Source organism: Pelecanus crispus, chromosome 6, assembly GCF_030463565.1.
Source record: "Pelecanus crispus isolate bPelCri1 chromosome 6, bPelCri1.pri, whole genome shotgun sequence".
In the NCBI taxonomy this organism is placed as follows: domain Eukaryota; kingdom Metazoa; phylum Chordata; class Aves; order Pelecaniformes; family Pelecanidae; genus Pelecanus; species Pelecanus crispus.
In genome coordinates, this window is record NC_134648.1 from 1741681 (window position 1) to 1767565 (window position 25885).

Below are 25885 nucleotides of genomic sequence, written 5' to 3' on the forward strand. Positions count from 1 at the left end.
CCCCAAAACGCTGACAGATGACCCCGGGAGGCAGCGCACCAGCTCCCCGGGGGAGCGAACCCCCCCGGGCACTGCCCAGCAGCGGCTCTGCAGCCCCAAAGGACCAGGGGGACGGGGCAGCAGGGTGCAGGCAGAGCTGGGGGGCAGCAGGGGGGACCCAGGGTGGCTCAGCCCCGAAAGGATGGCTCTGGCCCTTGGGGCGGGGGGCTCGGAATGCCATCTCCCAGGGTCCTTGGGTCTCGGGGGACCCAGCGCCCTCCTCTCCTTCCTATGGGTTCGGGGCCCATCGCAGGCTCCGGTCCCAGGTGCTCCCGGCTGGGCGATAGATGCGGAGGCGGGGGGGACGGTAGCCATGCCACCCTCACTCTTCACCCTCCAGCTTCAGGCTGACGCTGCGGGGCTTGGCCCGGGGCAGCCCGGGGGGTGCCGGCGGGGGCCCCCCGTCCCGCTCCGCTTGGCTGGAGCCCCGCGACCGCAGAAGCTGGCTCTGCTTGCGTAGGAAGTCGACGGGCGCCGGGCAACCGTAGGTGCCTTTGCCCAGCACGGGACGCGGGGGGTCCCTTGGGGGAGTGGGCCAGGGCTGCCGCCTCCAGCTGAGCCAAGTGGGCTACGTAGCCCTCGGACAGGAACTGCGGGACACACGGACAGCCTGAGCCGGCGGACACGGCTATCACACGCTCCCGCCACCCTGACGGGGTCAGCAATTGTCCCCTGCAGCCCCAGCCCGTCCCCGGTCCCCGCACCGTACCTGGCACTGGTTGTGGAACTTCTTGACGGCCCGGCCCACGATGTAGATGTGCGCCGGCGTGAGCCCCAGCGAGCTGTAGACGGAGACGTCCTTGGTGGAGCCGTAGCCGGCGACAATGGTGATCTCTGCCTGCCCACGGAAAGGAGCGTTAGAGCCGGGAGCGACCCTTCCCGCAGGGACAGCCACCCCCGGGGGACTGGGACACCCTCATTTTACGAATTTGCAACACCCACGGGCTGGGAGCTGCCCCTCTGTGCCCTGAGCAGGGTCCTGGGGTAGGGGATCAGTGCCAGCTCTGCCATCACAGCGCGGTCCAGCTCCGAGCATCTCCGCCGGCAGCTCCCCTGACCCCCGGGCACAGCCCACCGCTAGCCCACCATCCCCACCCCGCCGGCGTCCCCGTCCCCACCTCGGTGCGCAGGCTCTGGAGGAAGGCGGCTTTCTGGCGCAGGGGGTCGTGGGTGAGGCCGTCGCAGAAGGAGACGGCGCCATGCGGAAAGTTGTGCTGGGAGAGCCAAGCCACCACGCGGTGCTTCTGCATGTCGGGGCGCCCCGTCACGTAGATGATCATGTAGCCCGAGTCCTGCCAGTGCCTAGGAGGGGACACGTTGGTGGCAGGAGCCCGTGCGGGGACAGTCCTGCTGGTGGGAAGCCACCGATCGTCTCCCAGCACAACACACATGGGCGCTGCCTCCAAAACCTTGCTCCCCGGAGGGATTTTAGCAAGGCTGAACGCACAGCAGAGCTGCGGCGTATCACAGCAGGCTTCAGGACCATAAACCGTGAGCGGATTGCTTTCCTACGAGAAGGCGCCAGCACAGAGATGCTGTGAAAACTCTCTGGGTGAGGGGGTGGCAGAAAATTCCCCCAGCCCATCCCCTGGGAAGGCAGCCTGCTCCGATGCCCCCGCTACCCCGACTGGGTCGTCACCGCACCGCGAAAGGAGGGAGAGATTGCCCCTCCCATGAGAAGGGCACCTACCGTACAACGTCGACAGCCCCCGCCCGCACTTTGGGGTCGCTGCCCATGATGGAGACGCTAGCGGTGAAGGAGCCGTCGATGCTGAACACGACCGACTCGGTGCCTCGGGCCACGACCGTCAGGTACGCCTCAGCGTAGCTGTGGTCCCCCCTGGGACGGGAAAATGGGGAGGGCTCAGCGCCGGCTCTGCCACCGAGGGGGCAGGCGTAGCTCTGCCAAAAGGGCTGGAAGAGGAACCAAGATGGCACCGCACACCCGCGCCTCACCTAACCACCATGCGCACGGGGTAGATGCCAATGGCCAGAGCTTTATCCGGAGGGATGGTGAAGGTCAGGCGCCCGCTGCCGCTTGTCACCTCGGTGCCATAGTACAGCCACTTCCCTGATAGCGGCTGCGTCATGATGTAGATATCCACCTGGGAGAGGGAAAAGGGCCGAGCGTGGACTGAAACACCAGATCCTGCTGCGTCCCCAACCTACGAGTCCCTACGACCCTCTCCCCTCATCATAGAATCGTTTAGGTTGGAAAAGACCTTTAAGATCATCCAGTCCAACCATTAACCTACACTACCAAGTCCACACTAAACCAATCAAGGGTAGACTGACTAAACCATGGCCCAAAGTGCCACGTCTGCCCGTTTTTTGAACACTTCCAGGGATGGGGACTCCACCACCTCTCTGGGCAGCCTCTTCCAATGCTTGACCACCCTTTCCGTAAAGAAATTTTTCCTAATTTCCAATCTAAACTTCCCCTGGCACAGCTTGAGCCCATTTCCTCTCGTCCTATCGCTAACTACATGGGAGAAGAGACCAACATCCACCTCACTACCCCCTCCTGTCAGGCAGCTGTAGAGAGCGATAAGGTCTCCCTTCAGCCTCCTCTTCTCCAGGCTAAACAATCCCAGTTCCCTCAGCCGCTCCTCAGAAGGCCTGTGCTCAAGATCCCACAAGGTCCTATAGTGTCATATTCACCCTTCCCCTGCCACGGGTGACACCAGCCCCTCCTGGACATGCCCACCCTGTTTGATGGGGTCCTGGTGGCACCTGTGGGCCCAAGCGGTACCTTCTCCCCGGTCAGCGTCACCACGTCCAGGGGTCCGTACATGAAGCGCCCGCTGAGGACCTGTGCTTTCCCCTCGCACACGATCACGTCGCTGGCCCGGTGGTTGGCTGTCACGTTCTGCAGGGACATGGAGAGGGGGCTCAGCAACCTGCACCCAAAGGAGTCCCCGAGGGGGCACACGGGCCCTGCTGGGCTGCGGGACCATCCCGGCATCTTCCTGGCTGCATTGCCCCGCGGCCAGGGGTCTGCCCGGGCACCCAGGGATGGCCAGAGCCTGGCATTGCCAGGTCGGGCTCCTGATGGCCACGGGGCACGTACCCGGATCTTCACTTGGGTGCGCTTGCGCTGCCACTTCTCCCGGGGGATAGCGGGGCTGTAGATTGAGCTCTCCTCGCTCTCCGCCGGCTGCGGCCCCTCCTTCTCCATCACCTGCCGAGCCACACAGCCCCGGCTCAGCCTCCGCTGGCCCTGGAGAGCCGCAGCACCCACCCCGCCGTGCCCGCCATACCTGGCGCAGGATGAAAGCCACTACGTCGGAGGACTCCCAGTAGCTGGCATGGAAGAGGTGGGGCAGGGTGATGGTGGGGAAGGCGGTCAGGGCGTCGGGGCAGTACAGCGAGTAGTCGATGCGCTTCGGGCCCCACCAGCGCTCCAGGACTGCGGGGAAGAGCTAGAATGAATCCATCCCCGGGTCTTATCCCACGTCGTGCATCCCGAGGTGCCGCGTGGGGTGGGATGGGTAGGGATGGCGCTTACTCTTGACGACTTCGCTGGTGCTGGAAGAAGTGGGGGGCTCTCCCGGCTCGCTGCCCCTCCAGAAGCCCCCGAAGCTGCCGGTAGGGGTAGGGGGGGCGGCCATCTCCACGTCGGGCAGGAACAGGGCTGAGTGCATCTGCAGGGCCTCCGCTGTGGAGAGAGACGGAGTGAGGACACCCAGAGCCCCCCAGGGACACCAACCACTCTGGGACCCCTGCTCTAGCAGAGCCCCAAAGGGGTAGGTAAGACTTGCACATCGCTTTCCCCCCACCCCAGCTGGGCTCCTGCACTGCTGTAGGTGCTCTGGGTGCTCCGGGTACCTCGGCACGATGCCGGAGCCCGTAACACGCCCCGGGGTGCCCGGGACAAGCCCGGCGTGGGGGCTGCTCACCCAGCAGGGAGGAGGTGCCGTCACCCAAGGGGTACTTCTGGTAGCGGGGCACGCTGAGCGGCGGGACGGCGTGGAAGGCCTTGGCCAGGAGGGGCTCGAGGCGAGAGGCGCAGGGGTCAGCAGCGTGGAAGAGGTTGTAGATCTGCTCGCAGGCGGGACGCAGCTGAGCCACTGAGGCAGAGAAAGGGGGGATCGGGGCTGCCCAGCCTGCGCGGCAAGGAGCCCGGCAAGGATTGGGCACGAGAGCTGGCGGGCATGGGGCAGCACAGCCGGGACCTCAACGCCCAGGGGGGACAAAGCAGGACCCAGCGAGAGGAAAGGCTGGGGAGGCAAACCCAGGACACCGATGACAGCCGGGGGACAGGCAGGGAAGGGAACGCTCGGGCACGCACCGACGTCAACACCCACGCAGCCGGGGCTGGGCGTGCAAGGGGCTCAAACCCAAGCAGGGCTCTCTGGGGAGGTCCCAGGGGGCTCAGGGGGAGCACGACTCGGGGACAAGGGCTGGAGCCCCACGGGGAGGGTCGGGGGCTGGCACCGCGGCTGGCGGGGGTCCTCACCATCCAGAGCAGGCATGACGGTCTTGCGCAGCGCGAGCACCAGCCCCAGCGGGGAGCCAAAGAGGAAGAAGCCGGATACCTTAAAGTCAAGGCGGGTGCTGGCACCCTCTGCCCCGTCCAGCGCCGCGGTGCCGCTCCGTGGTGCCTCTGCCTCCAGCGGGGCCTCGCTGGCCTGCAGGCTGGGACAGCGGGGCCAGTGGGCATGGGGAAGGGACGGCACCATCCCGCTTCCACCAGCCCGGGGGCAAAGCTGTGCCCGGCACGGCCCTGTTAGCCCGGAGGTGCTGCTGGAAGCAGGGGAGCTCCAGCAAGACACCCCCGGGGCAGGCTGCCCCCGCTCAATGCTCCTTCCCAGGCTGGTGCAAACGGGAAATTCGTCCTTTCCATAAAGCAAAAAATTAGTCAGGAGATCACCAGCGTTCCCGCGGGGACGGGCCACGGCACTGCCAACCGGCCCCCCTTGCTCTCACCTGCACGAGGAGCTGTGATGGTGGCTGTCCCCCTGCTCCTGGCAGGGTGGCTGTGCCCCCGGCTCCGGGCTGGCCTGGCCCGAGCCCGCCGCTCCGTCCGCCCCGTCGGCCAGCGGGTCCCTGCCGCCGCACAGCTCGGGGGAGATGGGCTCCGTGCTCTGCGGCAGGAGAGGCAGCAAGCGCCCGGTCCCCGCTTAGCCGCTACCGGCACCCCTGCCGACCCGGCACACCAGCACCCAAGGGCGCAAACCCCGCTCCCGCCCTCCCCGACGCTCACCAGGCTGCCGCGGCGGCTGCTGCTCCGGCTGCCCCCCGAGCCTGCCCGGCTCTGGCAGAGCGCGTCGAAGCCCAGGATGCCGCCCACGCAGTCCCCCAGCAGCACCACCTGCGAACAGCACGCACCCATGCCAAGGGCCAAGAAGGACAGAGCCCCCCAAGCCCTCCGGCACAGGGGCAAAGCCCTTCCCGGCGGAGCCAAGCTTCCCCCAAAACCCCTCTCACCTGGCCGCAGAAGCCGGCCCCCTCCCCGGAGTGCAGGAAGGCGCTGTACGCCTGGTTGGCGCGGGTGATGACGGCACCCACGGCGTGCTGGTAGCTTCCCGAGGAGGTGGCCAGCAGCGGGAGGGCTGCCAGCGGGATGTGGTCCTGGCTGCTGGACAGGCTGTCCCTGTCATGGCTGTAAGGGCTGAGCCTGAGAGGGACACGGAGAGGGGAGGATGAACGGGGGCTGCTCCGATGTCCCCATCCCACCGCAAGATGCTCGTTCGCCCTGGGATGCTGCACTGGGAGTTAGCCCCATCCCAGCATAGAATCATAGAATTTTGGGGGTTGGAAGGGACCTTTAGAGGCCATCCAGCCCAACCCCTGCAGTGACAGGGACAGCTTTAACCAGAGCAGGGTGCTCAGAGCCCCGTCCAACCTGGCCTGGGATGTTTCTAGGGATGACGCTTCTACTACCTCTCTGGGCAACCTGTGCCAGTGCTTCACCACCCTCATTGTAACAAATTTCTTCTTTATATCCAGTCTAAATCTATTCTTCTTTAGTTTAAATCCGTTATTCCTTGTCCTGTTGCAACAGGCCTTGCTAAAAAGATTGTCCCCCACCCTTCCTACAGGCCCCACATCACTTGTCCCAGGTGCCACGCCGGGAGAAGGAAAGTCCCCTCTCTGAGGCCGCCACCTCCCCGGTCCCCTCCCGCAGCTCTGGGGTCATTTTCTAGGGGAACAACCCCGCTCCTCTCCCCGCGGCACGGTACCCGGCCCCGGCACGCGGCGCTGCCGTCCGTACTTGGAGACGAGGGCGTAGGCAGCGGCGCAGATGGGCGGGCAGGGCACCAGGCGCAGCGCCACGTGCCCCAGCGCCTCGGGGAAATGGACGCGGGTGACGGCGTCGAAGGTGGCCGCCAGCGTCTGCACGTCCGCCTGCTTGGAGCCCGGCTCGCCCGCTCCCTGGTCGAGGATGTTGCCGCTGTGGAGGATGAGGAAGAGGGCGTGGATCCGGCACGCCTGCGCCGCGCTCTCCACCGAGCCGCCCTGCGGGAAGGGGAGCGCTGCCGTTGGCACCCACGACGGGGGGCACGGACGGGGGGCACGGCCTGAAGGAGGGGGACGAGCGGGGCACACACCTCGGGGAAGCCGGATGCCCCCAATCCTTCACCATCCACCTTGGCGGTGCTGGCTCCGTCCCCTGCAAGCACACGGCCCCGGTGAGCCCGGCCGGGGTGTCCGGGCGGGGGTCAGCCCCCTCCCAGGACACTCACCCCCAAGGTTTGGGGCTGGGGCCCCCCACCGCTCACCCAGTGCCTCGTCCAGCTCCGCTGGCCGCTCCAGCGTGTCCAAGAAGTCATTGGAACTCCACTTCGTCATCTCCTTTGCAAAGACCTCGTCGCTGTCGGACAGGTCCTCTGCGGCGGCAGGGAGGGGGTCGTGGGTGGGGACCCCACAAGGGCCCCCCCGCCGGGCACATCCAGCCCACCCCATGCTGGTGCCTGGTCCCTGCCACCGAAACGCTGAGCCGTGGGGCTGCCCCGCCATACCGTGGGCATCGAAAAACTCCTCTTCGGAGCTGTTCTCAGAGTCGCGGGCGATGTTCTGCATCCGCCATTCGGACAGGCTCTGAGGAGACACCCCCCCTGGCACCAGCGTTGGGTCAGCACCCAGAGCCCACCCCCACACACAGCGAGACCCCGGAGGGGTCCTGCACCCAGAGCCCCCCCAGGAGACCCAGGGCCACCCTGGACACCCAGAGCTCCCCCTGGGGCATCCAGGGCCAACCCCAGCAGACCCAGAGCCACCCCTGGGGCACCCAGAACCCCCCCAGGGCACCCAGGGCCCTCCCCGGGGCACCCAGGGCCCACCCCTCGGGCACCCCCTGGCAGACCCAGAGCTCCCCCCAGGGCACCCAGAGCCCTCCCAGCAGACCCAGGGCCACCTCTGGGGCACCCAGGACCCCCCCAGGGGACCCAGACCCATCTCTGGGGCACCCAGAGTCCCCCCGGGGCACCCAGAGCCACCCCTGGGGAGACCCAGGGCCCCCCCGGGGCACCCAGGCCAGGGAAGAGAGGGTCCCCCAACACATCTCCTTTGGAGAACAGCAGCAGCCAGGGGGTTGGGGGTCCCCATCTCACCCACACAGGACCTGGTCTCTCACCTCCATGCTGGGAAGAGTAGGAGGACCGGGAAGAGGTGGACCACTGCTTGGCAAAGGTATCGTCAGGGGAGGCATCGGCCACCCCCGGCACTTCGGCCCCCTCCTGCCCGCTGGCACCCCCCGGCTCCGGCCGCCCCTCGGGGCTGGGCCCGGCGGTGGGGGGCTCCTCGGCCTCGCCGCACTTGGCCATTTTCTGCGCCAGCATCCGCGCCGTCTCCTCTTCCAGCTGCCGGATGTCCTCCATCGTCAGGTCCGTCCACTCGTCCTGCCAGCACCAAGCTTGGCGGTGGGCGCGCAGCATCACCTTCCGCAAACCTGCGACGGGGAGGAGGGGGGCGGGCAGCGAGCCCAGCACAGCCCCGGGGATCCCCAAACCTGTCCCCGTGCCCGCCCCCAGCAGTGCCAAGGTGCCGGCGGTGCAGGGCTCACCCCGCTGCTGCCCCACACTCACCCACGTCGTGGATGAACTGCTCGATTTTGGACTGCATCCCCCAGTAGCGAAACTCCACCTTGCAGAGCTTGTAGGCGCACATCAGGGGTCCGCTGGCGGCCGCCTCCAGCCAGTCGTCCCCCAGCGGGCCCCGGCCCGTCTTGGCCGAGTGGTAGAGCTTGGGGTCCTCCTCGGGCTTGTATTCGCCGGGGGAGATGGGGTCACGCACGATGTCGATGGTGTCTGCGGGGGGGAACAGCGCTCGTCACCCCGCAGCCCTCGGCGAGGGGACGCGGGCGGGTGGGATCCCCCCTCGGGCAGAAAATACACAAAAATCAGAGAGGGGAACCGCCAAATGATTCCCACAAGCCGTGCACCCAACGCAGCCGGTAGCAAATGCTCTCTATCCTGCGGCTACAACGTCAAAGGCACCCTTGGGTGCACCCGAATGCATCCCGTCCCTGTATGGGGGCCTGATCCGGCGCAGCACGGCTGCGAGAGGCGCCGGGGGGAGGCGCGGCGTGCGAAGAGCCGGGGCTGACACACATACACGCATTAACCAGGAGATCTGGCAGCTGGGAGAGCGGCCCCGGTGACCCCGGGGGACGCAGGGGCCGGTGCCGAGGAGAGCCGGAGCAAGCAGCTCGGCGCAGCGGTGAGCCCAGCCGGCTGCCCCCCCGCCAGACCCAAGGGTCCCCCAAAAACGGGGCACGGAGCACAGCAAAACCATCACGCGACCCAGGAGGAGCCCCACGTCGAGCCGGGGGGTGCAATGGCAATGTCCCCCTCTCCCCAAATGGGGATGGCCTCCCCAAATTTGGAGGGGGGGCTCACAGATGGCACCCAGGAAAACATGATCCAACAGACCTCGGGGGGCCGTTCGGGCCCAATCCTGCACAAAGTCTCCTGCAGTTGGGCTGCTCCAGCCCCGTCTCCAGGCCAGCTCCCTCCAGCCTGGTATTGGGGGGTCCTGGGGGGAGTTCCAGGGCACTCTGCTGGCCCCCAGGCCCTTTCCACAGAGCTGTCCCCAGTCAGTCCCCCCAGCCCATCCCCAGGCTCTGTCAGACCTCGCATTTATTTGCCCCCGTTGATGCCCCCGAGGTGCCTGTTGGCCTCTTACTCCAGCTCGGGCCAAAAAAAGAAAAAAGGGGGTGAAAAAAGAACTTTTAAGGGAGAGTTGCAGGGCAGGCGCTCTGAAGCAGGGCTTTTCCCGTGGTGGGTAGCTGAAACGCAAAGTGCCGCAACCCCTCCAAACCTCCCCAGCTCGCAAAACGCACCACGGGGCGGGAGAGCAGCCCGCGGCATCGAAATTGCACGGCAGGAGAGGCCGAGAGGACACCCTGGGGCTGGCACGGCGGGGCCGCATCTCCCTGCCCGAAGCACAGCCCTGCCTGTCCTCCCGGTTATCCCTGCGCAAAGGGTAAAGCACCTCCGCGCCACGGACACCAGAGATGCTCCGAGACCAGAAAACCGCCGCTGCCCAGCTCCAGGCTGACGCACGGCACACAGCCCGGCCACAGAGGCGAGGCGAACACGAGGCCTTAAATCGGCGCCCGACAAGCTGGCCGAGCAGCTCGGATGGTGGCACGTCACCATCGGCAGCAAGGAGCCGGGACAGGAGCTGCCAGCCCCGAGCAATTCCCAGCAGCGCGGCTCGCGGGACAACAGCAGGTCCGTTTGCTTTTAGCGCTGCAAGAAAATTGGCCAGGAGGCAATTATCCCTGCCGTTCGCCCTGATCCCGGCGTTCACTCTGCTGCCCTTTGAAACGCGAGATGGGGTTTAAATCTGCCAGTGCTACGGGACAGCGGGGTGAGAGCGAGAGCTGGCAAAGACGATCCCAGCGGGGTCCGTGTCGGGGCCAGTCCCACCTCGGTCCCGCTCCCCGTGGGAGGCAGCAGCCACCCAAGATCACAGAATCATAGAATTTTTGGGGTTGGAAGGGACTTTTAGAGCTCATCCAGCCCAACCCCTGCAGTGACAGGGACAGCTTTAACCAGAGCAGGGTGCTCAGCGCCCCATCCAACCTGGCCTGGAATGTTTCTAGGGATGGAGCCTCCACTGCCTCTCTGGGCAACCTGTGCCAGTGCCTCACCACCCTCAGTGTAAAAAATTTCTTCCTTATATTCAGTCTAAATCTATTCTTCTTTACAGAACAGGCACTGGCTGGAAAAATCAGGCAGGGCAGCAGGCACAGGGCCGTGCCCTGCCCGCTATCTGCACGGCCCCAGTGGTGGCAGGGGCAGAATTTGTGCCCCCCCAGCCCAAACCGCTGGCATCCTGGCCGGACATCCCCGGTGGTGCAAGAGCCAATGAGAGAAATAGGTCAGATGAATCATTTCCTCCGAGTGCCTATTTTAGGCCTCCATTTTAAGAGACAGCGCGTCACACTCTGCACTCCAGTGCCTAAAACGACCAGATCAACACCGCCGGGAAAGGGACGCCGCAGCAGCCAGGGCCAAACCCACCGGCGAGGGAGGAATCCCACCCCAGGTTCCCGCTCTGCCCGCTGGTCCCCCCGGCAAGCGGCGGAGGGGCCCGGACCCGGAGCAGGAGCTGGAGTGAAGCCAAGCCCTGGGGAGTAGGGAAAGCAGGGCAGGGGGTGGAAAAATGGGGACACGCTTTTCCAGATCCCCCACCTCCAGCTGATCCAAAAAGCCCTGCAGGAGCCTGGTGTGGGTTCGCACGTACACCCGGAGAGGGGCCGGGAAGGCAAAGCCGTGCCAAACGGCGCGGGATGGGCTGGGACAAGGAAGGAGAGGGGAGCAGGCTGGCACCAGGAAGGAGAGGGCTGCAAACAAATAGACAGGCAAGGGAAGAAGGCAGAGGATGAAATTGCCCCCCAAAACATCTTTAATGTGGACTCTACTTCAGCAGCGCTGCCAAGGGAGCGGGCAGAGAGCTCGGGGCAGGGAGCTCGGGGGTGCAGGCGCCTCCCCCTGCCAGGGTCCCCCCCATAGCCATCCCCAAAATGCGAGGGCCAGCAGGGAGAGCAAAGCCAACCCCCCACAGCCAGCAGGGAAGCCGAGCCCCTCGGGCGACGTGGCATGGGGAGCAGCACGTGGGAACCCTGGCGGGCATCGGGTCCCGCCCGGCGCCCCAAGCCAGCCTCGCGGCAGCCGTACACACCCAAAATCCTCTGCCTCTTCTCGGCCGCGCTCAGGTTGAAGACGTTGGTCTGCTGGCCCGCGTCCGGCCGGTAATACGTCTCGATTTCGATGGAGAACTTCTCCACGAAGGGGCAGGTGTACCTGGGGGATGCACGGGGACGGGGCTGAGCCCGGCGGCACGGCTGGTCCCGCAGCCCACCCCGCGGCCCCGCCGGGCATCCTACCTGGTGCGGGTGTAGGGATAGGCGTTCCAGGATTCCTCCTCCACCTGCAGCGCGGCCTTGGGGAGCAGCGCCCGGAACCAGCTGGGGATGTGGGAGCCGACGTGGTAGATCTTGTGGGTGTACTGGCCGCTGCCGCCGGGGCCGTCGCTGTAGGGCCGGTTGGCCAGGATCTCCACCCCGCTGCCCTCGCCGCTCGACTCCTCCCGGCTCTTCTTCTGCAGGGAGAGCCGCTGGGTGAGCACGGTCCCCCCCAACACCCCCTAACCCCGAGACCCACAGGCCCCCGGGGTCCCCGTGCCCTCCCACACCCCCCAGTCCCCAGGTGCTTACACACCCCCCCAGCCCCACACCTACTGCCGGGACCCCCTACTTGGCTCGGCAGCCCCAAACCCACCCGAACCTGGCTGACACCCCCACACCCTGCCAATTCCTTGGGGTCAGGCTCAGGCCCCCTGCACCCCCCAGGCTCCGTGCTCAGCCCCACAGCCCCCTGCACGCTGCAGCCCCCCATGCTCAGCCCCCTACACCCTACAGGCCCCCATATGCAGCCCCACAGCCCCCTGCACCCCGCAGACCCCCACACTCAGCCCCACAGCCCCCTGCACCCCCATAATCAGTCCCATAGGTCCCTGCACCCCTGCGCTCAGTCCTACAGCTCCTTGCACCCCACAGATCCCCACACTCAGCTCTGCAGCCCCCTGCACCCTGCAGACCCCCATACTCAGCCCTACAGCCCCCATGCTCAGCCCCGCAGCCTCCTGCACCCCACAGCCCCCCAATACTCAGCTCCCTGCACCCCCATACTCAGCCTCACAGCCCCCTGCACCCCACAGCCCCCCAATACTCAGCCCCCTGCACCCCCATACTCAGCCTCACAGCCCCCTGCACCCCCTCTACTCAGTCCCACAGCTCCCTGCACCCCCTCTACTCAGCCCCGCAGCCCCCTGCACCCCTCAGCCCCCCAGTACTCAGCCCCCTGCACCCCCCTGCTCAGCCACACAGACCCCTGCACCCTACAGCCCCCCAACACTCAGCCCTACAGCCCCCTGCACCCCACACACAGCTCCACAACCCCCTGCACCCCCCATACTCAGCTCCACAGCCTCCTGCACCCCCATACTCAGCTCCACAGCCTCCTGCACCCCACAGCCCCCCAATACTCAGCCCCCTGCACCCCCCTGCTCAGCCACACAGCTCCCTGCACCCTGCAGCCCCCCCATACTCAGCCCTACAGCCCCCTGCACCCCACACACAGCTCCACAACCCCCTGCACCCCCCCATACTCAGCCCTACAGCCCCCTGCACCCTGCAGACCCCCATACTCAGCCCCGCAGCCCCCTGCACCCCACGGCCCCCCCCACTCAGCCCCACAGCCTCCTGCACCCCCCTACTCAGTCCCACAGCTCCCTGCACCCCCTCTACTCAGCCCTGCAGCCCCCTGCACCCCGCAGCCCCCCAATACTCAGCCCCCTGCACCCCGCAGCCCCCCACTACTCAGCCCCCTGCAGCCCCCACGCTCAGCCCCCTGCACCCCGCAGCCCCCCAATACTCAGCCCCCTGCACCCCCCACGCTCAGCCCCCCCAGCCCCACCTGGATCATGTAGAGCTGGGCCACCTGGTACTCCTCCAGGCTCATGGGCAGCAGGATGTGGTACTCCTTGATGAGCATGGCGGCGGGGGGCAGCGCCGGCGGGGGCAGCGCCTGCGGGGGCGGCCGTCAGCCCGGCCCGGCTCGGCCCGGCCCGGCCCGGCCCGCTCCCATGGCAACGCGCCCCTCGCCCGCCCGCCTTCGGCTCCGCTCGGCTCCCTTCGGCCCCCCTCGGTTCCCTTCGGCCCCGCTCGGCCCCCTTCGGCTCCTTTCGTCCCCCCTCGGTTCCCTTCGGCTCCCCTCCACCCGCCGCGCCGAACCTGCGCTGCTCCGAACCGGCCCCTCGGCTCGTGACATCACAGCCCGTTCCCACGGAGACGGCCGTGACGTATAGAAGGGGGGGGACCGTGACGTCAGAAACGGGAAGTTCGGCGAGCGCCGCCGCTGTACGGGCGCTCCGCGTGTGCCGGCACCAGCCCCCCCCCCCCCCCAAGCCCCGGGACCGACCGCCGGGCTCGGAAAAAAATGGGGTTTTTTTTAATTAAAAGCAGCTCTTTTTTACGTTTTAAAAGACAGTTTTTGCTCAGTCCTGCACCTCTCAGCCCGGAAACACCTCCAGGACCTTTCCCCCCCCCTCCACCCCAAAACCAGCGCGGCTCCAAAGCCTTTCCCCATCCCCGCCCTTCCCCGGTGCCCCCGGGGCACCGACACCCCCCCCCCCCCCACCCCCCGGCAGCGTTCCCCGGTGCCCCCCGGGGCACCGACACCCCCCCCCACCACCCGGCAGCGTTCCCCGGTGCCCCCCGGGGCACCGACACCCCCCCCCCACCCCCCGGCAGCGTTCCCCGGTGCCCCCCGGGGCACCGACACCAGCTCGGCACCCCCCCCGCGGGGACACAACCGGAGACAGAGTCCCAACCATGTCCTTTATTTATAAAAACACGCATTTAGAAAGAGAGCAGAGAGCGCGGGGAGCACAGCAGCCCCCCCTCGCCCCCACCGCCAGCGGGGCAGGGACACCGGGGGTCCCCGGGTGGGTTTGGGGGGGGTGGCTCCGGGGTGTGTGTGGGGGTTCCCGGGTGACAGCAGCCGTTACGTGCGGGCGTTTCGCTCTGTCTCTGCCAGGCACTCCCTGACCAGCGCCCGGGCGTGGATGATGCCTGCGGGGAGAAGCAGAGGGACACCCCACATCAGCCTCCTGCCCCGCTCCCCGCCGTGGGGCTGGGGACCCCCCCCCGGGCACGCAGGACCGGGGGCCAGCCGGTGCATGTGCGCGTCCCCCACTCTTACCCCGCTTCAGCCGTTCCATGGCGCTTTTGCTGCCGGCGTAGGTAGGCCGGATCTCCTTCCCCATCTCCTCGATGACGGACAGCAGGTCGGTGTAGGTGCTCTGCGAGCCCTGAGCCCCGGGGGGCTTCATCGCCTGCGGAGGGGGAACACGGAGGGGCTGAGAGCCGCCGCCGCCCCCGCCGCCCCGGGCCCCGGCCCCGCCGCCCCGCTCCTCACCTGCACGTAGCCCATGGACGGCGGCCCGAAGTCATTGAAGAGGGGGCGGAATGGGGCTGCGGCGCCGGGGACGGAGCCGGAGGGCGACGGGACACTCGTGGCTGCGGGTAAACGGGAGAGTTACCGGCTGCTCCCCCGCTCCTTTCCCCGCCACCCCCCCTTACCGCGGGCTGCGCTCACCGGCGGAGGGGGCCCCGGGCCCCGGCGGGGCGGGGCTGGCGCTGGCGGCTCCGGGGGTAGCGGGGGCGGGAGCGATGGGCTTGTAGGACATCCCCGCCGGCCGGCCGCCGCTGCCGGCTCCCTGGAGCGCGGCGGGGGTGGAGGGCGGCCCCCACGCTCGCCCCACCGGTTGTTGTTGTCGTCGTCGTTCCGCCGCCGCCGCTCCTCAGCTCAGCCCCGCAGAACCGGACCCCGACGCGGGGAAAGCGGAGCGCGGAGGCTCCGGCGCGGCAGCGCTGCTCGGGGCCCAGCCGCGGCCTGGCCTGACCCGGCCTTTTCCCTCCCTCCCCCCCCCCCCGCCCCCCGCCTCTCCGCGCCGGCCTCCGCCGCTCGCCCTGATGACGCCCTGCGGGCGACGCCGACGACGACGTCACCGCGCCGCCCCGCCCACCCCCAGCCGTCACCCTGGAGACGCCGCGGCGTCGGCTCCGCCCCTCGCCCCGCCTCCCGCCGCGAGACCAACGGCCGCCGCCGCCTCATTCCCCTCAGGGCGGGCGGCGGGAAGCGGGGAGGACTCCGCCGCTGCCACCGCCACCGCCACCCCCCGGGACCGGCCCCGGCGGCCCCACCGCGCTTCCCCCGGGGCTGCGCAAGGTGAGGGGGTCCCGGGGGTGCCGGGGGTGCCGGTTCCCTGCGGGGCGGGCGGGCAGGGCCTGCCCGAGGCGGGGGTCAGCGGCTCCACCGGCCCGGTGCAGCCCTTCCCCGCGGGGCTCCTGCCCGCCGGGGCGGTTGTTGCAGCCGGTGCGGGTAGCGGGTGGTGGGGGAACGAGTGGGGAGGGAACGGCAGTGAGCGGATTGTATTTAAACTCAAACATCAGGACAAACGAAAGTCCGTAGAGTTTTGCATTTCCAAAGGGCAAAGATGGAAAAAATAAATAAATAAATAAATAAAAATTTGGTTTTATGCTCCCAGGTGGGGAGCGTAACTCGGAAGCCGAGGATTTCCTTAACTCAGAGGTGCAAAAATTACCCCAAACTGCATCCAGGGTGGGGAGCCTGCCCTGCCTGCAGCGCGCCTCTCCCCTCTTCCCACCCGCGCTCCCGGTAATGTGTTATTCCCGGTTTTTTTTATTCCTCGAGGGTGTCCTGGCCAGGGCACCGAAGCCCCGAGGAGTCTCCCCTGGAGGGAATCTTCCCTGGAGCCCGCGCCGGCCCCGAAAGCAGAGGGAGGCCTCACCGGTGCGGGGCTCAAAATGCAGTAACAGGGGACAGGGTACAGCGTAGCGTCAGCCCTAAGCGACAGCGTGGAGGGAGCGGGGTCCACGCGAGGGGCTCGGCGTCGTGTACAGGGGTCGAAAGCAAGGCTGGAGGGACGAGGTGGCAGGGCTGGGGCACGGCTGGAGGAGAGGGGGCCGGCACAGTTTTGGGGGAGAGCAGGGTGGGAAGGGGGATGCTGCAGGGCGGGGAGCAGGGGAGAGCAGAGGTCGGGGCGAGAGAGCTCGCTGCCCGGCTGACTCTGCGCCGAAAAGCGGCCCGGCGTCAGTGCCCCACGCCATGGTTGGCCCTCGGCGGCCGGGCAGGCGCGCGGCCAAGGGCGAGCGTGAGCAGCCCTGGCGCTGAAGAAGCGAGGGTCTCGTCCCGGGCTCGGGCGCCGCACCGGCACGACCGCAGCAACCGGAGCCAGGCGACTCCTCCGCGGTCCCCTCCTCTTCGTAAGGCACGGCGGGGGCTCGGCTCCCATCTTGGCACGTGCCGCCCTCAGCGTGACATCATCCGCACAAACTCTGCCGGCAGAAGAACACGTACAAAACATCCCAAATATTCCCGGGAATGTTGCCGGCTCCCCTCCCCGGCCCATACCTTCGAAGTCTACCAAGCCGTCGCCGTTGAGATCTACGTCCTTGAGGATTTCATCCACCTCCCGGTAGCTGAGCTGATGCCCCAGCAGCTTGCACATGGCCTCCCGCAGCTCTGCCATGCTGATCTGCCCGTCCCCATTGGTGTCGAACTGCGTGGCAAGCGCCCGTCGGCGACGGCAGCCCTCGGCGTGCCGGCAACCTGCTGGCCCGCCCACACCGGGGCCGTCCACCCGTCCCCGTCCCCTCACCTCACGGAAGGCGTCGCGCAGCTCCTTGATCCCGATCATGTCCGCCGTCTCCGCCAGCATCTTGGGGCCCATCAGCTCCACGAAATCGTCAAAATCCACCTTGCCCCCGGCTGCGGCAGAAGAGGGGCGTCACCGGGGCGGGGGTGAGGGATCGTCCAGCTGCCGGCGCGGCAGAGGGGATCCCCCCCGGTGCCCCGCCACGTACTGATCTGCTGGGACAGCTCGATGAGCTCCATCTCGGTGGGCATGTAGCCCATGGTCCGCATGCACTCGCCCAGGTCCTTGTAGCTGATGTACCCATCGCGGTCCTTGTCGAATTCCCGGAAGGCTTGCTTCAGCTCTGAGGGCAGCGCGGCGTCACCGCCGGCACCGCCGTACGCCCGCGCTCCCAACAGGGGCGAAAACCCCCCGCCACCCCCCAGCCCCACGCCTCCTCACCTTCGATCTCCTCCGGCCGCAGCTCTCGATCCTGGGAAAGAGAAAGCGGGAAGAGCCGAAGGAGAGCTCCTTCTCCCACGGATCCCCCCCAGGGATCCCGCCCTAAATCCCGCGCTGGCCGGCACGGCGGGCGCATACCAGCTGGGTGATGGCGATGCTCTGCCGCAGGAAGATGCAGGCCGGCCCCACCAACCCCTGCAGCACCGAGTAGCTCTGCAACGGGGGAGACTGCGCCGCCGCCACCGCCGCTTCCTCGGGATCACCGGGAGCTGGGATACCGGCATGCGGCTTCCCATCCTGCGGGCAGAGCGGGGTCAGTGGTGAGAAAAGCCCTGGGGGGGGCCCGTGCCGGTGCTCGCCGCCGCCGCCATCCTTACCTTGGGGAGCCTCCGCTCAGGGGTTTTGGTGCAGTTGCCCATGGCTGGGGGCCGTCCCCACGCCGCAGGGCATGCCTGGCCCCGGGGGGCCGGCTGCCGCGCTCCTGGGGGCTGCCGCCCGGCCGGGGCAAACCGGGGCCGGGGGGGTTGCGATGGCGGCGGGGGCTGCGCGGGGATTTGAGGGTTTTTATGGAATATCTGGGGATATGCAGGGCAGGCGGGGGGGGAGCGCTGCGCCCGCGCGCACACATAATCCTCCGGATTATTCCCTGCTCGGCCGCCCTGCTCCAGATGTGGGGAGCCGCCCAGCTGTTCCCCAGCCCCCCGGCCTCCCCGCAGGGGCACCAGGGCCCTGCCGGACCCCCGGCTCTCTCCCCTGCCGCCCGTTACCTGCCCGAAAGCCTCGGGGGGCCAGGGCCCCGGCTCTTCGGCAGCCCACCGACGCTCCACGGGGGATGCGTCGCTTCGGCTGGGCCGCCCCCGGCTCCCCGGGGTGCCGGGGTCCCCCTTATCCCCGAGGCGCGGGGGTGTGCGGAGGCGGCGGCCGCCCCCCTTGCCAGTGCCGCGGGGGCGGGACGCAGCCCTGCATTCGGGGGGCACGGGGCTGCTGGTGCCGCGCCGCTGCGGCCCGCGGAAGAGGAAAAACATGATGCCTGCCGCCCCGTCCCGCCGCCGGTGCCGCTCCCTCTCCCCACCCCCGGGCCAGGCGGGAGGGAAACCGGATCTCCCCCACCACCACCCCGGGGTGCAGCGCCTGCACCGGCCCCGCTCCCTCGCCGGGACGAGGCCACCGGCGGGGAGCGTGGCCCCAAACGGGGGAGCGGCCGGGGCGAGAGGGGGACCCGCCGTGCCCGCCGAGGGGCCCGGGGCGGAGCGGTGCAGCCCGCCGGGTGCGGGGAGCCCCGGGGCCTCCGGTGGCAGCTCCCGAAACCCGAGCCGCGGCGGGGCGCGGGGAACGCGGCAGCGCGGGCGCGGCGCCAGCTTGGCCACGCCCCCCGGGAGACCACGCCCTCTAGTCACGCCCCCGTCCTGTGACCACGCCCCCACCCTTTGACTCCGCCTCGTCCTGTGGCCACGCCCCCGTCATGTGACTCCGCCTCCGTCCTGTGGCCACGCCTCCGTCATGTGACCCCGCCTCCGTCCTGTGACCACGCCCTCACCCTTTAACTCCGCCTCCGTCCTGTGGCCACGCCCCCGTCATGTGACTCCGCCTCCGTCCTGTGGCCACGCCCCCCCGCTCCCCGGCGTCACCGCCGCGCCGCTGCCGCTTACGTCACCAGTGGCGCGACGCTGCGGGGGCGCCTGAAGGTGACGGTGGTCCCGGTACCGGTCCCGGTGCCGGTGCCCGCCCCGCCATGGCCGCCCGGCAGCTGCTGGCTCTGCGGCGCCTGCCCGCCGCCTCCTTCTCGGTGAGCGGGGCCGGGGGGGGAGCGTCGGGGCGATCCGGGACGGCTCCCGCCGCTGCCCGTCCCGGTGTTACCGGTGCTGAGTCCGTGTCTCCCCGCAGACAGCGCCCAAGAAGACGCAGTTCGGGTCGCTGCGGGACGAGGACCGGATCTTCACCAACCTCTACGGCCGCCACGACTGGAGGTGAGTACCGGCGGCCCAGGGCGGGGGGATCCCGGTGCGGCCCGTCCCGGTGCCACCGGCCGTGCCGTGCCCGCAGGCTGCAGGGCGCCCTGCGCCGCGGCGACTGGTACAAGACGAAGGAGATCCTGCTCAAGGGGGTGGACTGGATCCTCGGCGAGATCAAGGCTTCGGGGCTACGGGGCCGCGGCGGCGCCGGTTTCCCCACCGGCCTCAAGTGGAGTTTCATGAACAAACCCCCGGATGGCAGGTGAGGCCGGTAACCGGGACATGAGACCAGTAACCAGGCACATGAGGCCGGTAACCGGCACGTAATATTGGTAACCGTCACGTGAGGCTGGAAACCATCACATGAGGCCGGTAACCGGCACGTGAGGCCGGTAACCAGCACATGATATTGGTAACCATCACGTGAGGCTGGAAACCATCACATGAGGCCGGTAACCAGCAGGTGAGACCGGTAACTGGCACATGAAACTGGTAAACGGGCACGTGAGGCCGGTAACCAGCATATGATATTGGTAACCATCATGTGAGGCCGGTAACCATCATGCAAGATCGGTAACCAGCACATGAGACCGGTAACCGTCAAGTGAGACCGGTAACTGGCACATGAAACTGGTAAACAGGCATGTGAGGCCGGTAACCAGCGCATGATATTGGTAACCATCACGTGAGGCCGGTAACCATCATGCAAGATCGGTAACCGGCACATGAGACTGGTAACCGGCCCCGCAGCGGCCCCGGCCCCGCCGGGAGCCCGGCCCTGACGGCACCCGCCCTTTCCCCAGGCCCAAGTACCTGGTGGTGAACGCGGACGAGGGGGAGCCGGGCACCTGTAAGGACCGGGAGATCATGCGCCACGACCCCCACAAGCTGGTGGAGGGCTGCCTGGTAGCGGGGCGCGCCATGGGCGCCCGCGCCGCTTACATCTACATCCGCGGCGAGTTCTACAACGAGGCCTCCAACCTGCAGGTGAGCGGCGCGGGGAGCCCCGATGGCGCGGAGGAGGGGAGCCCCCGAACCCACCCCCTTCTCCCCGCCGCAGGTGGCCATCCGGGAGGCCTACGAAGCCGGGCTGCTGGGGCAGGATGCTTGCAGCTCAGGGTACGCCTTCGACGTCTTCGTGGTGAGAGGCGCCGGAGCCTACATCTGCGGGGAGGAGACGGCGCTGATCGAGTCCATCGAGGGCAAGCAGGGCAAACCGCGCCTGAAGCCCCCCTTCCCCGCCGACGTGGGTGCGTCCCCCGCCCTCCCCGCTTTGCTCCTGCCGTGACCGGCTCTCGGCGAGCTTTAATTTCCAGCCGCCGCTCGAGAGCGGGACAAAATGGCGGCGACCGGGACAAAATGGCGGCGACCGGACAAAGCCGCTTGTCCCCAGGCTGCCGTCCTGCTGTACACAGAATGCGGTCATTGAGAGCTCCCGCTGCTTCCAGGCGTTTTCGGCTGCCCCACCACAGTGGCCAACGTGGAGACGGTAGCCGTGGCCCCCACCATCTGCCGGCGGGGAGGTGCCTGGTTCGCCGGCTTTGGGCGGGAGCGCAACTCCGGGACGAAACTCTTCAACATCTCCGGTCACGTCAACAACCCCTGCACTGTGGAGGAGGAGATGTCGGTGCCGCTGAAGGAGCTCATCGAGAAGCACGCCGGTAAGCGCCGTGGGCTGAGACGCGCCAGGCCAGCGCCGGGCCCGGCTCAGCCCGTCCTTTTATCCCCCCCGTTTTTGGCAGGGGGTGTCCGTGGGGGCTGGGACAACCTGTTGGCCGTCATCCCGGGGGGCTCCTCCACACCGCTGCTCCCCAAATCGGTGTGCGAGACCGTGCTGATGGACTTCGATGCCCTGGTGCAGGCGCAGAGCGGGCTCGGCACGGCCGCCGTCATCGTCATGGACAAATCGGTAAGGGAGGAGCCCCCTCCCTGGTCCCCCCCGTGCCGCGGCGGGGCCCTCACTCTCCCCTCCCTCCCCAGACCGACGTCGTTAAAGCCATCGCTCGCCTCATCGAGTTTTACAAGCACGAGAGCTGCGGGCAGTGCACCCCGTGCCGGGAGGGTGAGTGCAGGCGGGGTCCGTGGGGCAGGGTAGGGGGGCCGCACCACAGGGCCCCTCACAGCTTTCCCCTCCCGGCTTTCCCCTCGCCGCAGGCGTCGACTGGATGAACAAGGTCATGGCGCGGTTCGTGCAGGGCAACGCGCAGGTGGACGAGATCGACGCGCTCTGGGAGATCAGCAAACAGATCGAGGGCCACACCATCTGCGCCCTGGGCGACGGCGCGGCCTGGCCCGTGCAGGTGGAGGGGGCGGATTTCAGATTTTGAGCAGGGGCAGGGGGCTGGCTGCCTTTCCCTGCTTTCCATTAACTCCATCCCGTTTGCTCCACGCAGGGGCTCATCCGCCACTTCCGACCGGAGCTGGAGGAGCGGATGCGGCGCTACGGGGAAGCCAAGGCGCGAGCGGCGGCAGCGTAAGGAGCCGGCGGTGGAGCAAGGGCTGGCAGCGGCCCTGCCGTTACCTGCCGGGGGGGGGCTTTTTGGGGGGGCGAGGGGCTTCTCACGGCAGTTTGTGGGGCTGGTTAGGGGGGTCCTCAATAAACGCTGCTGCGCTCACAGGCTCCTCTCTCTGCCAGCTGCGTGGAGCAGGAGGAGGCCATGAGCATAAAATGGTGGGAAGGGGCTGCTGAGGGGCTCTGGGTCCTCCCTCCCCCGGAGCAGGGGATCCCCAGGGATCGACGGGATCCACAGGGATCAGGGGGATCATGCAGCAGGCATCCCAATACCCCCAGAAGGAAGATCCTGGTTTTCCGTGAGAGGCTGTGTCCCCTCTCTGCGGCTGGGCAGGGGGGGGAGAGGCAGCACCGAGCAGCCGGGGTATTTATCACACGGCCACACATGCGTGTCCCCGGGGACGCCGTGCTCCCCGTCACCGCCGCGGTGGCACCAGGGCAGCGCCGGCCCGTCCCAGTGCCAGGGGGGGACACAGCTGTCATTCCACCCCCCCCGCACTGCGGTGCTGGCACCGAGGGCCAGCCACGCGGCGTTAACTCAGAAGCTGTGGCGCAGTTGGTTCAAACCCACGGCGTTTTTACTAAATCGCGGTGCGTGACGGCAGCTGTTGGCACGTGGGGGACGGTGCAGTTGCCCCCCCCCGTCTCCCACCCAGCCCCGTGTTTGCAGCCAGGCTGGCCTACAGCCACCGGGCGGGTGAAAGAATCCGCGCAACTGCGGCACGGGGAGAGCTCTGCCTGTACGCACACCCCCACCCCAAAAACAACCCCCCTGGCACCAGGGGCAACCCCGTCCCCTCCCGCATCAGACCGTGCTCCCCTTGAGGTGCCGCGCCGAGGGGCTGTGGGGCGGCACGTGGGTCTTCCTACGGTAACGCTCCGGCGCCAGCAGCTCCAGGGTCAGCTCAGTGATGATGGCCGTCAGCCCCCAGACCTTGTAGGGGCCATTGAGGAAGACGGGCAGGGTGTAGCCGTAGCGGCCGGCGGTGCGGAAGTGGGTGTAGCCTTGGTTCTCCTCCCGCAGGAGATGAGCCAAGGGCAGGGTGAAGATCTCCTCCACCTGCCGGCACAGGCGGCGGCCGCGGCGTCACCGGGGCAGGGGGTGCTCATCCTGGAAAAGGGGTGCTCGCCCAGCGCTGGGTCACCCACCTCGTCAGGGTTGGGGGTCAGCGTCAAGTCCTCCAAAGGCCCCAGGTTGGCCACGACGGGAGCCACCAGCTGTCCCTGCTGGAAGGCGCGGTAGCGAGGGCCAGCGGGGTGACAATCCTCCCCCATCCCCAAAATGCCACCCACTCGCCTCGACCCCCCCCGCCCTGACACCCACCCTGTGCCTGTCACCCAGCCAGCGCCCCGTGTCCCTGTCACCCAACACCCCCCCGTTGCCTGCAGCCGGTGCCCCGTGTCGCCGTCACCTGTGTCCCTGCCCTTGTGTCCTTGTCACCCGGTGTCCTCAGTGACCCCAGCCGCTCCGTGCCACCCCCCAAACACCCTCTGCACCGACCCCATCCCCTTGCCCTGGTGTCCTCCACCCCCGGCCCCATGTCCCCCCCCATCCCGTATGTCCCCCCCCCCCCCCCAGTCCCATGTCCCCCTGGCCCTGTATCCCCCCCAGTCCCATGTCACCCCCAGTCCCATGTCACCCCCCTCCGGCCCCGTGTGTGTCCCCCAGCTCTGTGCCCCCCCCAGCCCCATGTCCCCCGTGTCCCCCCTGACCCCGATGTCCTCCCCCCCCCCCGTGTCCCCCCCAGCCCCGTGTCCCCCCTTTTCCTCCCTGGCCGTGTCCCCCCCGGCCCCGTGTCCCTCCCCGTGTCCCCCCATGCCCCCCCCCGGCCCCGTGGCTCCCCCCGGTGCCCGGTACCCGGTCGGGCAGCGGCCGCAGCTGCCCCCAGACGCTCGGGGGTCCCAGCGCCAGCCCCAGCTCCTCCCGCGTCTCCCGCAGCGCCGTGGCCACCGCGTCGCCGTCCGCCGGGTCCCGCCTCCCCCCGGGGAAGCTGCAAACAAACAAACAAAAAAATTCCCAAAGTACCGGTAAGGCCAGGCCGGCCCCGGGGCCCGCTCCCCGCCGCCGGTACCTGACATCGCCGCTGTGGGGGCCGCCCAGGCGGCGGGAGCGGAGCGTGAAGAGCAGCGCGGGGCGGCCCCGCACCGAGCACAGCGGCACCAGCACCGCCGCCGCCGCCGCCGCCCCCCGCCGCGCCCCCGCCGCCAGCCGCGCCCGGCACCGCCGCTCGCTGCCGCTGCCCAGCAGCCCCCCCCCGCCCGGCTCCGCCATGGCCGCCGGCACCGGAGGGCGGGGAAGGGGAGGGCGGGACCGGCACCACCCCCCCCCTCCCCCGCCCCGCCCCGGTGCCACCTCCCCCCGCCCGCCCCCGGCAACCCCGGCCCGCGCCGGCGGGTGTGCAACGCCTCTGCTGGGTGTGCAACCCCCCCTGCCGGGTGTGCAACCCCCCCCGCCGGGTGTGCAAACACTCCTGCAACCGCCCCGGGTGTGCAAGGCCTCTGCTGGGTGTGCAAACCCCCCCGGGTGTGCAACCCCCCCCCTCACTCCTGGGTGTGCAACCTCACTTCTGCAACCGCCCTGGGTGTGCAACGCCTCTGCTGGGTGTGCAACCCCCCCCGCCGGGTGTGCAAACTCACTCCTGGGTGTGCAACCTCACTTCTGCAACCGCCCTGGGTGTGCAACGCCTCTGCTGGGTGTGCAACCCCCCCCGCCGGGTGTGCAAACTCACTCCTGGGTGTGCAACCTCACTTCTGCAACCGCCCTGGGTGTGCAACGCCTCTGCTGGGTGTGCAACCCCCTGCCGGCTGTGCAACCTCACTCCTGCACACACACACATACACACACACACCCCGAGTATGCAACCCCTCCGGGTGTGCAACCTCATTCCTGCAACCCCTCCGGGTGTGCAATGCCTCTGCTGGGTGTGCAACCCCGCTCCTGGGTGTGCAAACCCCCCCCCCAGGTGTGCAAACTCACTCCTGGGTGTGCAACTCCCCCCGGTGTGCAAACCCCCCCCCCCACCGGGTGTGGAACACCTCTGCTGGGTGTGCAACCCCCCACCGGGTGTGCAACTCCACCCCTGGGTGCACAACCCCACTGCTGCAACCCCACTTCTGGGTGTGCAACCCTCCCACTGCACATGCAACAATGCCTACCAGGTGTGCAACCCTCTCACTGGGTGTGCAACCTCCCCACTCTTGTGCAACAGCCCCTACTATGCATACAACAGCCCTGCTGGGTGTGCAACCCTCTCGCTGCTCATGCAACAGCCTCTAATAGGTGTGCAACCCCACTCCTTAGGTGTGCAACACCCCCGCCAGGTGTGCAACCCTCCCAGTGGTTGTGCAACAACCCCTACTAGGTGTCCAACCCTCTCGCTGCATGTGCAACCCCACTCCTGAGTGTGCAACCCTCTCAATGGGTGTGCAAACCCCCTGCTGCATGTGCAACAGCCCCTGCCAGGTGTGCAACACCCCCCCGCTGGGCGTGCAAAAGCCCCTGCCAAGTGTGCAACAGCCCCTACTAGGTGTCCAACCCTCTTGCTGCATGTGCAACCCCACTCCTGAGTGTGCAACACCCCTGTTGAGTGTGCAACACCCCTGTTGAGTGTGCAACACCCCTGTTGAGTGTGCAACACCCCTGTTGAGTGTGCAACTCTCTCACTGGGTGTGCAACTCTCTCACTGGGTGCGCAACCCCCCGCTGCACGTGCAACAGCCCCTGCCAAGTGTGCAACAGCCCCTACTAGGTGTCCCAACCCTCTCGCTAGGTGTGCAAGAGCCCCTGCGGAGCGCGCAACCCACCACCACCACCACCCAGCTTTGCACCCCCCTGCCTGTGCGATAGCCCCCGCCAGGCGTGCAACAGCCCCAGCCAGGTGTGCAACAGCCCCTGCCGGGCGTGCAAGCCCAGCCAGGCGTGCAACAGCCCCAGCCAGGCGTGCAACAGCCCCAGCCAGGCGTGCAACAGCCCCAGCCGCGCAACCCTGGGCCTGCGGCCCCCTCCAGCTGTGCAGCCCCCACTCCAGCTGTGCAGCCCCCCCATGGGGGCACAACCCCCCGCCGGGGTGTGTGGCCCCCGCGCCGCCCACTTTTGCCAGCCCAGGGGTGCCACCGTCCCCCCCCCGCCATCACCAACCCCGCGACACCCCCAGGGGACACCGCGAGCGGGATCAATCCCAGCTCCGGCCCCAGGAGAGGGGAAACTGAGGCACAGCTCCTGTCCCAGCGCCCACAATTATCCC

At 68.3% G+C, this 25885-nt stretch overlaps 5 protein-coding genes across 7 annotated transcripts; 1 reads left to right on the forward strand and 4 right to left on the reverse strand.

Moving 5' to 3' along the window:
* Positions 1 to 361: 361 nt before the first annotated feature.
* On the reverse strand, positions 362 to 13049 carry PITPNM1 (phosphatidylinositol transfer protein membrane associated 1). The gene is given in 24 exon segments (XM_075712265.1): positions 362 to 556; positions 558 to 629; positions 749 to 877; positions 1158 to 1341; positions 1730 to 1879; positions 1996 to 2144; positions 2792 to 2908; positions 3110 to 3220; positions 3300 to 3448; positions 3548 to 3697; positions 3939 to 4109; positions 4499 to 4677; positions 4969 to 5126; positions 5246 to 5353; positions 5470 to 5659; positions 6257 to 6501; positions 6594 to 6655; positions 6765 to 6872; positions 7005 to 7100; positions 7619 to 7933; positions 8070 to 8291; positions 11176 to 11297; positions 11381 to 11595; positions 12972 to 13049. Coding segments are annotated over 24 exon segments (3675 nt in total).
* A 956-nt stretch (positions 13050 to 14005) lies between these two features.
* On the reverse strand, positions 14006 to 14745 carry CDK2AP2 (cyclin dependent kinase 2 associated protein 2). 2 transcript variants are annotated; one of them, XM_075712317.1, is made up of 4 exons: positions 14663 to 14745; positions 14475 to 14586; positions 14259 to 14391; positions 14006 to 14128 (listed from the first exon to the last, which is right to left on the reverse strand). In XM_075712317.1, exons 1-4 carry the CDS (start codon positions 14743 to 14745, stop codon positions 14061 to 14063), a joined length of 396 nt encoding a protein of 131 aa, XP_075568432.1. In that variant the 3' UTR covers positions 14006 to 14060. The 2 variants fall into 2 exon arrangements, with proteins under 2 accessions (XP_075568432.1, XP_075568431.1); XM_075712316.1 differs by having other exon boundaries at positions 14475 to 14575; positions 14655 to 14745.
* A 1646-nt stretch (positions 14746 to 16391) lies between these two features.
* LOC142593756 (calcium-binding protein 2-like) lies at positions 16392 to 17597 on the reverse strand. 2 transcript variants are annotated; one of them, XM_075712307.1, is made up of 7 exons: positions 17556 to 17597; positions 17317 to 17475; positions 17179 to 17209; positions 16946 to 17080; positions 16741 to 16850; positions 16494 to 16641; positions 16392 to 16417 (listed from the first exon to the last, which is right to left on the reverse strand). In XM_075712307.1, the coding sequence occupies exons 1-7, from the start codon at positions 17595 to 17597 to the stop codon at positions 16392 to 16394; spliced, it is 651 nt and encodes a 216-aa protein (XP_075568422.1). The 2 variants fall into 2 exon arrangements, with proteins under 2 accessions (XP_075568422.1, XP_075568423.1); XM_075712308.1 differs by lacking the exon at positions 17317 to 17475.
* Positions 17598 to 18910: 1313 nt separating this feature from the next.
* On the forward strand, positions 18911 to 21607 carry NDUFV1 (NADH:ubiquinone oxidoreductase core subunit V1). Its single transcript, XM_075712272.1, has 10 exons — positions 18911 to 18964; positions 19063 to 19145; positions 19222 to 19392; positions 19934 to 20117; positions 20191 to 20380; positions 20579 to 20791; positions 20873 to 21039; positions 21111 to 21192; positions 21285 to 21430; positions 21524 to 21607. The coding sequence occupies exons 1-10, from the start codon at positions 18911 to 18913 to the stop codon at positions 21605 to 21607; spliced, it is 1374 nt and encodes a 457-aa protein (XP_075568387.1).
* Positions 21608 to 22447: 840 nt separating this feature from the next.
* On the reverse strand, positions 22448 to 23914 carry NUDT8 (nudix hydrolase 8). Its single transcript, XM_075712233.1, has 4 exons — positions 23715 to 23914; positions 23501 to 23633; positions 22792 to 22869; positions 22448 to 22702 (listed from the first exon to the last, which is right to left on the reverse strand). The coding sequence occupies exons 1-4, from the start codon at positions 23912 to 23914 to the stop codon at positions 22448 to 22450; spliced, it is 666 nt and encodes a 221-aa protein (XP_075568348.1).
* Between the last annotated feature and the right edge of the window lie 1971 nt (positions 23915 to 25885).